General features: G+C 33.5%; 1 protein-coding gene across 1 annotated transcript; it reads right to left on the bottom strand.

The window, feature by feature from the left end:
• Positions 1-343: 343 nt before the first annotated feature.
• LOC128395385 (phospholipid-transporting ATPase ABCA7-like) lies at positions 344-9,664 on the bottom strand. The gene is given in 21 exon segments (XM_053355802.1): positions 344-815; positions 923-1,597; positions 1,660-1,916; positions 1,992-2,136; positions 2,209-2,324; positions 2,414-2,945; positions 3,030-3,305; positions 3,368-3,618; positions 3,686-4,595; positions 4,674-5,277; positions 5,345-5,452; positions 5,522-5,569; positions 5,572-6,170; positions 6,239-6,858; positions 6,940-7,062; positions 7,130-7,269; positions 7,905-8,262; positions 8,359-8,717; positions 8,796-8,944; positions 9,061-9,284; positions 9,407-9,664. Coding segments are annotated over 21 exon segments (6,960 nt in total). The 5' UTR covers positions 9,473-9,664; the 3' UTR covers positions 344-415.
• Positions 9,665-10,594: the final 930 nt, after the last annotated feature.

Here is a 10,594-nt window from a genome sequence, read left to right as displayed (position 1 = left end):
TGATTGTTATTCTCATTTTGATTAGAATAATCTACAAGATTAAATTCCGAGTTTATTATTATCGTTAGAAACGCCATCTAATAGGCAAAGGCCGAGATCTTCAAGTGCTAGAAAATCCTAAGTAATGAATTTTGATTTTTGAGAAAGAAAATGAAAAGGATTTTAAAGTCTCTTTCTCTCTTCTTTCTTTTAATTTTTCTCTCTCTCATTCTCTCTTTCTTTTCTATCCTTTTCATTATCCTTAATTGTTGACTTGAAGTCATTTCTGTTGATTAGAATCAACAAGACGCAGAGACGAAATTAAATGAAAAGTTTGATGAATGAGTTGATTTAGAATAACAACTTGTAAGATAAAATAACGAAAAGTTTTATTGATTACAAAGTAAATTGAAAATATGATTGAGTTTTAAATAAATTAGATTGATTGAGATTTTGATTGTTTCACTTGATCTTTTTGATTTCGAGCAAATCGGATAAACACTTGATCTAATGTTGTTTGAGTAACTGAATAATCACTGACTATTCCGAGATTCTTTGACTTTTCGAGTTCAGAGAAAATGGATGAGATTCTAATCTTTGATCCAATTTGATATTCCATTTGATTGAGATGAACTTCCTTCAATGAAGCTTCACCACCGAAAGCACCATCAATGAACGATTGAGCTGCTCCTTTGCATTCCTCCCCTCGACCCACTCGAAGAGTTACCATATAACCTTCACCAAATTTATTCTTTAAATGTTGAGTGCTACCTAAACATCGGAATCGTCCGTTCACCATTACAGCCAATCGAGTACAAAGAGCTTCACATTCCTCCCTGTAGATTAATCAATCAATACAAATCACAATTAGATTCAAAGGAAAAAAAGGAAAATAAGGAAAAAGAATCAATCAACAATAAACAATCAACGATTAATAACTTACATGGAATGAGAAGTTAACACGACGGCACATTTATCTTTTACAATGTCGATTATACAATTCCAAAGGAAGCGTCGGGCCTTCGGATCCATTCCGGTTGTTGGTTCATCGAGGAAAACAACTGATGGTTGACCAACCAGAGCAATTGCAGTGGACAATTTCCTCTTATTCCCTCCCGAATATGAACCAGCAACAACATTACTGTATTCGTAGAGTCCAAGTTTCTTGATGGACCAACGAACTACTTTTTTAATCTTTTCTTCTGGGATTCCTCTTAATCTAGAATAAAGTTCAAGATGTTCCCAGCCAGTTAGAAAAGGATCAAGAGCGTCAAATTGTGGACAATAACCGATATGTTGACGAGCTTTGGTCAATTCATTTTTCACCCTGAATCCAGCGATAAAAGCCTCACCCGATGAGATCTTTATTTCTCCGGTCAACATTTTAAACGTGGATGTTTTCCCTGCACCATTGACACCCAATAGACCAAAACACTCGCCCGGAGCAACGGACATCCAAAGCTTATTTACCGCTGGAATTTGTCCATCTTGATAAATTTTAGTTAAATTTTCCAATCGAAGAGGATATTCTGATGCAAAGCCTCCAAGTATGCGTTCCCTCTCACTAGCAACGTCGTCGTCTTCCTCATCATCATCCACATTCGGTGCTTTTGGTTTTCTAATCATTTAAAACAAAGTTAACGTTAATTTTTCCCAAGCTAATCGTCTTTGAAATCTTACCTCATTCTCCAGGACAGAATTCCAGATTCAAACCACAGAATCAATGCGAAAAATATGATTCCTTGGATGAAAAGAGCCAACATATTACGCCCAATGTAACTGAATTCAAAAGGATTCTTTTCAAACGATACACCAAATTTAGCGAATGCACGAGAAGCCAAGTGGTTAGCGGACATTTCGAGAAGTCCTCGTCCCAAACAGTATTGAGGGAAAATAAGAAAGACTACTTTCAACTTGTTACCAATTAGCTGAAGTTCCTATTAGATATTAAATGGATGAAAAAATAATTAGAAAAAAACCACTTGTTGATTTTCGTAGAAACCAAAACTTACATCATCGTCAAAAAGTTCGAGTACGAACGTAGCAACCGTACTGACAGTGCCAATGAAAAGATTAATCGAAGATAAAACAACGAAAGCTGAACTTGGTACTTTGAAAAGATATACAGTCGGATACATGAGTGGAATTGAAGCGAACCTGAAACAGAATTATTATTAGTACATTAAAGGTTCAAAAGATTGTTGATCACATTGAGTGATGGATAATTACCCATAGAGAATTAGAAGAGTAATAAACGCATAGATATTTGGAGATTTTATATAAGCTTCTGCATTGAATGCTATGAAGATTATCAAACAGAGAAACGTTGGAATCAAATAATTCACCTGGATAAATGAACAGAAAATTAATTAGAATATTATTTCATGTCTGGATCTTTTGTAGAGTTACAGTAATTGAAGTATTCTTTTCTTACCATATCCCAAATGAAGGTGGAAATCCAATAGACATTTGGATTGACACCGCTCACGAACTGAAGATGCTTCGATCCGCTGATTCGATCTTCAATCAAGTAGAGAACAAAACTCGCTGGTACGAAGGACATCGCAAAAAGAACGGCAATGGAATGTAAAAGAGAAAGACCACCACGTCGAAACATTTCATCTCTCAATTGATCTTTGGTGAAGTTCATTGGATGATTAATCACCGTTATCCCATAATATCGTTTATCTACATTTTCTGGTAAATTTGCTCTTAGAATCACATTGTTGATCGCATTCAAATACGAAACCGAAGCAGCCCAACCCTTGTTATTAAACCAGACCTTAACATTGTTCCAAAGCTCGGCTCGCTCGAGGATAGAGGTCAAGTTAGTGATTGTACGCTCGATATTTTCTCGGTTATCTTTTACTTGGGCCAAATCAAGAAGGTAAAAAAATAATCTCTCAATGGAAGTATAATTGAATGAACCTATTGAACTACTGTAACCAAAGGAATAACCACCATATCTAAGAAATCCGAAAAGAGAGTTTATTATTATTATGATTAAATTTTTGTTCTAGGATTATTTATATGCAAGAATCTCTAATTACCTTTTCTTGTAATACTGTTTACTTGTTTTCACTAACCAATCAGAGATGTTTCGTCCTGTGGCATTGTAAAGAATATCTCCTGAGATGATTGGAGTTGAAGGTGGTTCGAATCCAATCACTGGTTCAGGACATTCTTGTGTTCCTGAAGAGCAATCGCATTCTTGGTATTGATTAACTACAGTTAAGTTGTAGGGTGAAGTCAAATTACGATCTGTAACCTCAGCATCGCAACTTTCAGACCATTGAGATCGTTTGACTGATGAAAATGCGTATAATCTAAAAATAAAGTAAACGATTAGATCAGGTTAACGGAGTTAAAAGTAGCAAATTAAACTTACTGAGGTTTGAGTTTACGATATTTTTCTGGTATTCCTTGGACACATTTCGTTCCGATTCCTGGATCACCAGTCAGTTCATCGATATACTTTCTAACAACAGGTTGTTTTCCTAACGAATCATCATTGAAGAAAATATAATTCGGTGGACCATATAACCAAGGTTTCAGTTCCAATTGTGGCTCCTCCATAATTGGAGGTACAATTAAAGTGAACAACATAGCGACACATATCAAGAGAGCAGGAAGAACGATCTTTAAGAGAGAAGATAACAATGGATTCAATTAATCTGCAGTTCGAACCATCAATTTAATTACTCACCTCACAGAGTAAAGATCGATAATTTCGGCGAGTATGATGGAATCTTTTTCTTTGCAATGCCCAAAATTGTCTCTTCTTAAGATCCCAACCCTGAATTCGATAACTTGTAAGTGGATTTTTCTCAGGTGGTTTAAGATCTTTCATCGGAATATTACATTCATCACGACCTGGAATGTGTTCGTCTAGTTTATCGTTTCTATTCCGCCCATTTGAAGTACTCATGTATCGCGAAGGCTGGAATATTCGAGCTAAGTTGTTACAAAATGAGCTATTTAATCTAAGCCTTGATGGATATCTTCCTCCATCAGTGAGACTTTCCACCGCTTCTTCTAAAGAGCTTGACTTTTTAAGATCTTCTTCAAGTGTCCCTGTAACACGAAGAAACACTTCTTCTAACGGGGTGTCTGAGATTCCATAGCTCAAAACATTTAAATTCTCAAGTTTATCGTCTAATTCGCGAAGTAAATTTCGTAATGATCCAGATTCTTGAGAGTTTGTTGGCAGTAGATAAGTTAATTCAGATCCAACCTTTTCGATCATTTGAGCATTAGGAATATATCGCTGAATGAATTCAGTCAATTCAGTGATTATTGAGTTGACTTCTTTTTGAGAAGAGCTGAGAGAATCATTTGAACCTTTTGGACTACTATGATTTAGTCTTGTTTCTTCTTTAGGGACAACGAGATTATTGCTTTCTTTGACTAGAGAATTGTCTTTTAGTTGTGGATTAGGTGAAGAGTTTTCTTGTATTAGCTTTGGGTTGGAATTTGATTTAGTGACAAAAGTCAAATAATAACCACTTCCGAATTTCGATTTTAAGAATAATGATGATCCAATACATCGTAATTTACCATTACCAATAACAGCAATTCGATCACCAAGTAGATCGGCTTCATCCATATGATGAGTTCTATTCACGAAATAATAACGTAATAATGGTTAGATTAGATTGAGATAATTAGTACATCTAATGGAAGTAAATACTCACGTTAAGATCACTGTTCTTCCCGCTTTATATTTTATCAAAAGTTCCCAAATAGATCGTCGTGAGTAAGGATCGACTCCGGCAGTTGGTTCGTCGAGTATCACAGTTCTAGAGCCTCCAACAAACGCAATGGCGATTGAGAGTTTCCTTTGCATTCCTCCAGATAAATTGGTCGAAAATTCATCTCGTTTATGTGAGAGACCGAGATCATCGATCAGAACATCAATTTCTTTCTGCACTTCAGGTCCTGCTCCTTTTAACGAAGCATAAAACCAAAGATGCTCTGCTACAGTTAAATGGCCAAATAGAACATTATATTGGGGACAAGTTCCAAGACTATGACGGATTGTGTCCATTTCTGTTGTTATATCGTGTCCATAGATCCAAGCAGTTCCCGAGGTGGGTGGAAAGAGACCTGTTAGAATTGAGATTGTGGTTGTTTTTCCCGCTCCATTGTGACCAAGGAAACTTGTTATTTGTCCTTCGTAGAAATTTAAACTTAAATTATCAACAGCGATTTTACCACCGGAATAAACTTTTGATAGTTTAGAAATTGAGATTCCAAGTTTAAGATCTTTAGGTTCTTCTTCTATAAATACATTTTTCTCTGAAAAAGAAATGAACAGAAATCTTTAGAAATCTTCAAGACTTAAATGCTCATCAAGAATCATTACCATTTTTATCGGTCAGTAAACGTTCATCTTTGAGAATTGTCTTTTTGTTTTCACACCAATATGAAGGCATAAGAAAAAAATAAAATGGCTTCGGAACACCAAATTGACCTAAATGAATAAAACATGAAACAGTTAATCACATTGATTAGAATTAAAATCATCTAAGCAATAATTTACCAGGAAAAACAGCCTCAATATAAACTGTCATCAGAATGTTTAAAATGAATCAACAATTAACATGCTAAAAACATACAACATGTTGAAATTGTCATTCGCTATTGGACTTGACCCGATATTTGACCATTGGATACCAACACCTTCCTCTTCAAAATGAGCCAAGTAACTACATCCAAATCCAAAGGCTACATTAGGAAAGAGACACCCGATCGCTTTTTCGTACGGAAATAGTAGTTCCTCCCAAAGAATTAAAAATGTATATGGAAGATAAGTCATAAAGAAGATCATACCACCCCCAGCAGCGGCCATATTGGCCTTTCCAAAAAGAGTGCTAATTGTAAAACATGAAGTGATCACAGATATCGAATAGAGGATTAAAAATATATACACAATAAATGGATCGCTGTAGATTAAAACTTTTCCATAATGAAGAATCAGTACCAAGAGAAATGAACTCAAGGTAAAGAACGAAAATGATTCAATGAACCACGATGACCAGAGGACACTATTGCTTAGACCCATTACTTTCATCACTTCTTTTAATCGTAATTCTTTCTCATGGACAATACTTTTAATGATCATCGATGCATTATATACCCATGAAAGTACCATGAACATCGGGAAAGAACGAGATATCGCCATTACAAACCTGCAGATAAAAAAAAATAAGAGAAATTACGCTCAAAATTCAATACGAAAGCATAAAAGTTCACTTACTGATCAAAAATGTGACATGGATACGGGAATTGCTGCAGATAAATACCAGTATCTGTTGATACATTTGTGTGCTCTCGAATGATTGATTTTTCGATGAGATCTTGAAGAAAAGCAAAACCATAAGTGATGTACTTTAGATCTACGAGAGATCTGCGTCGAGCACCAGGTGTAGGTATGCGATCTTCAATCTTCTTCGTACTATCAACTTTGCTCGAATCCATACGAATCTTGTACCGTACATAAGGTGGTAACACATCGTCATCAATATCATTCGATGAATCATTAGAACTTTTTGTTGTCGAATTGAAATTTTCGAAAACTAATCCAGCAAAAAGTTTGTTCTCACTCATCAACTCTCCACCACGACGAACTATTTCATCTTCACTTTCATATGCTTCCAATTTATCCAATTCGATACATTCCATGTACATTTTGAGTTTTCGCAGAAAAGTGTCAATTGTTTGCAATATCGTTGGACCATCAGTAGATATAAATTGGGTAATGTTCTTGAACTGACCCAATAATGAGACGACATTATCCCGACCATCGGTAGAGTTAATACCGAGCCTTGAAGTAATTAAATCCGTCGCAAATGGGATATCATTTGATAAGATTAATCTCTAATTACAAAAAGAAATAGTATTAATACAAAAGTAGATTAAAAATTGAGAGAGAGAGAGAGAGAGAAACAATTGACTTACAGTTATGTTGTTTATTAATGAAGATTCATCATTAAGACTCTCATTTAGTCTTGGACCAATCTCATCAATCCATATGATTGAAAGATTATGAAACAATTGAATCGGTTGGAAATAATATAAAACCTAAAAAACAAAGAAAATATAAATTAGAATGATTATGATTGGAACAACCTGTTGATTGTTTTCTTACTCTGGATAAAATTCGTTTAATTGAGGCACGATTAGGAGAGTAAATTATCTTCCCGCGAACGAAAGGTTTAAATTGTCGCCAAAGGACTTTGGTGACACTTCCACTTTCCAGGGAAAGAAAAAGTGAGTTACATTCAGTAGCTGAAAGAAATCAAGAAAAAGATTACCAATCATTACAATTGTTTCGCTCAACATTATGAAAACAATTCAGAATAAAATTAAAATTGATTCTAATGATTTATTCAATCTAAACTGTTGAAATTCACAAGGACATGTAAGGTAAATACACTTAATCAAGAAAAGAGAGAGTGAGAGAGGAAAAGAACTTAAATATTAAATAATCATCATTAGGAATAGAGTAATAATTATGTTCAGGTAAACAGGTAACTGATAGAATTACTAATTCAACCTTGACAAAAGGGAAAAAAACTTTTTCCAATGAAAAAGTTACATTCGATCAAAAATAAACTACTAGAATCAAGTGTAATTAAGACTTAATCACAATTTAATGATAATCATCATGCAAGAAAAAAAGTTTATAAATTATCAATCATAATTATATTAGTAATAATTAATGTTAAATTGATGGAGGATCAAAAAAAAGTAAAACAATTAATATGATCCGATAGCGTTGAGCTTAAGGTTATAATCAATAATCAATTTGATTCAAATGCACATGATTAAACTGAACTTGCAATCAATTGTTAATATTACATTAGTATAATTATTCAACAATTGAAATCAATTAATCTGATTAGATTTTTTTTTAGGCTTACTTGTTGTATTATCATAAATATAATCCGTTGTATTTGATGGTCGATTGTGAATCAAATGAGCTCTCATCTCTTCACCTAATTCCTCTAATCTAGTTCCAGGTCCACCGGGTAGATTTTCATATAATTGTGAACTGTTTCGGCCACATAACCACAATTGGATTAATCTAATGGTATTGTTTCCTGGATTATCAACAGCATCACGAAGAGCGTACCAATAATTAGTTAAATCACTTGAAAGTGAATCAAATTGATCCATTTTGGTAACATCGTTAACAATATGATTGATTGTTTCACCGATTCCCGTTAATTGTTTAACATGAAGATCCTGACCAATTGATGATTTTGATATAGTTGAAATCTATTTGGTTTATCAAATGAAAAAGTGATTGTTATTAATAAACAGTTAACAGTAATGATTTAAATTATTAGGATGATGATGATGATAGTTAATTACCTCATGAAGAAGAGCTTGATTGTTAAGTAATTGTAAAACTTGAAAAGACTTAGAAATACTATCACTAGATGAGGTACTATTGGAATTGTAATTATCACAGAGTTTTTCTCTTAATTGTTCAATCATTTGATCATGATCTAAATTGTTGGATGTAAATATTTGATTGGAAACATCTACACCTTTATCTTCATCACAGAGAAGATTGAAAAAATTAAATGTTTGATATTTGAACATGAGAGGGATGATTGTCCAGTTAATTGTAAGAGTATCGAGAAAATCAATTTCATCATTGGTTAAATTGTACATTGCAAAAGTGTCACCAATTGGTTTATCCAGCAAATCTTTTAATCTAACGGAATCTAAAATCAATTGTAGCAACAAAAAAAAGAAAATATTCGAAATTAATCAATGAAATGATTTAGAAACAATCAATTTACTTTGAATTGATGATTTTGGATTTGTTAATAGTTTTGTTAATTGACTCAAGGTTTCCAAGTCTGAATCGATGACTTTGAAATTATTCAGATTCTCATTAGTTAATCGAGTTCTCAGAATGGTTTCAAATTGCTCAAAAGGTGTTGATGATCTGAAAAAAAGAGTAATTGAGAACTACAATTAGATGAAAATTTTGAGAAAAAGTGAACAATTAAGAAACATTTGAATCTGAACTGAATTCAGGTGAATAAATGTAATGATGTTTACCTTTGTTCCGAGAGTAATGTTGATTTACCATCGGTGATTTGTTGATTACATGTGTTGTTGAATGAACAAATTGTACTTTTGATGAATTCAACGATTCCTGCGGATGGCATAGCCTTGTGGTCAAAGTGACATTCGTGAACAAATGTCCGAAGACCACGAGTTCGAACCCACATAAGAATAACCATCAAAAGAAGAGGCCATAATATCTCCATGAAAACACGCAACTGGAAGAAGAAAATAAACAAAAAAAAAAGATTTTTACTCAGTAGAAAATGCGGAAACATTAAGATTGTATATTATCTAAATTTACATTCAATCACCAAGAATTAAAGTTAATTGTTCATACCTTTTGTCTTCGATGAGAAACATAATTTTTCATTAAAAGTAAACGAAGTTGTTTCCACCAGAACATTTTCACATTCAACCCGAAGAGCAAATTTAAAAAAGACCGACACAATCAAATCAGCGGAGTCAATGGTTTACAAATCAGCGACACATCCCTTGGACTTTTGACAAAATCGACCAAATTGATCAATTATACTCATGAATTGATTGGTAAACAAAAAAATAATACTAATTGATGAATAGTAAACATTAATAATAATGAAAGAGATTAAAATGAAAATAATATTTCAATGTTTTCTTTTTCTACTCAATAGATGTCGTCTCATTTTCGTTTTGAGCGACATCTCGAAAGGAGAAAATGAACTTTTCTTGGATATTGCATATCCGATATTCACATTGACAATTTGATTGTCAAATTTTGACAATGATTAATTCAGCTCCTTAGGTAACGATATCGGTGATAAATTTGTTTGTCGGACGCTGGATGGAAAATAAAGATATAAGAGCTATTAAGAAATCAGAATTATCCAATTAATCAACAGGTAGCTAATCAGTTAGGTAGGTGGTTAATGATAGTTAGTTTAGACGAAGATTAAGATGATTAGGTTATCCTGAAAATTGGACCATCAGGATTGATGATTTCACCAACACACCCAGATTGTTGAGAGTTTGTTGGTAGTAAATAAGTTAATTCAGATCCAACCTTTTCGATCATTTGAGCATTAGGAATATATCGATGAATGAATTCAGTCAATTCATGATTATTGAGTTGACTTCTTTTTGAGAAGAGCTGAGAGAACCATTAGAACCTTTTGGACTATTAAGGTGGTTTAATTTTAACCCATTTTCATCTTTAGGAGCAACTCAACTTTTGCATTATCTTAAATATAATCTGTTGTATTTGATGGTCGGTTGTGAATCAAATGAGCTCTCATCTCTTCACCTAATTCCTCTAATCTAGTTCCAGATCCACCGGGTAGATTTTCATATAATTGTGAACTGTTTCGGCCACATAACCACAATTGGATTAATCTAATGGTATTGTTTCCTGGATTATCAACTGCATCACGAAGAGCGTACCAATAATTAGTTAAATCACTTGAAAGTGAATCAAATTGATCCATTTTGGTAACATCGTTAACAATATGATTGATTGTTTCATTAATCCGATCTCTTAAATTTAATCAGA

The sequence above is a fragment of the Panonychus citri genome, unplaced genomic scaffold (assembly GCF_014898815.1).
Source record: "Panonychus citri isolate SS breed McGregor unplaced genomic scaffold, ASM1489881v1 Contig00141, whole genome shotgun sequence".
Taxonomy (NCBI): Eukaryota; Metazoa; Arthropoda; class Arachnida; order Trombidiformes; family Tetranychidae; genus Panonychus; species Panonychus citri.
The sequence above is the reverse complement of the archived record's forward strand: the minus strand, read 5'-3'. Positions and strand labels throughout refer to the sequence as shown.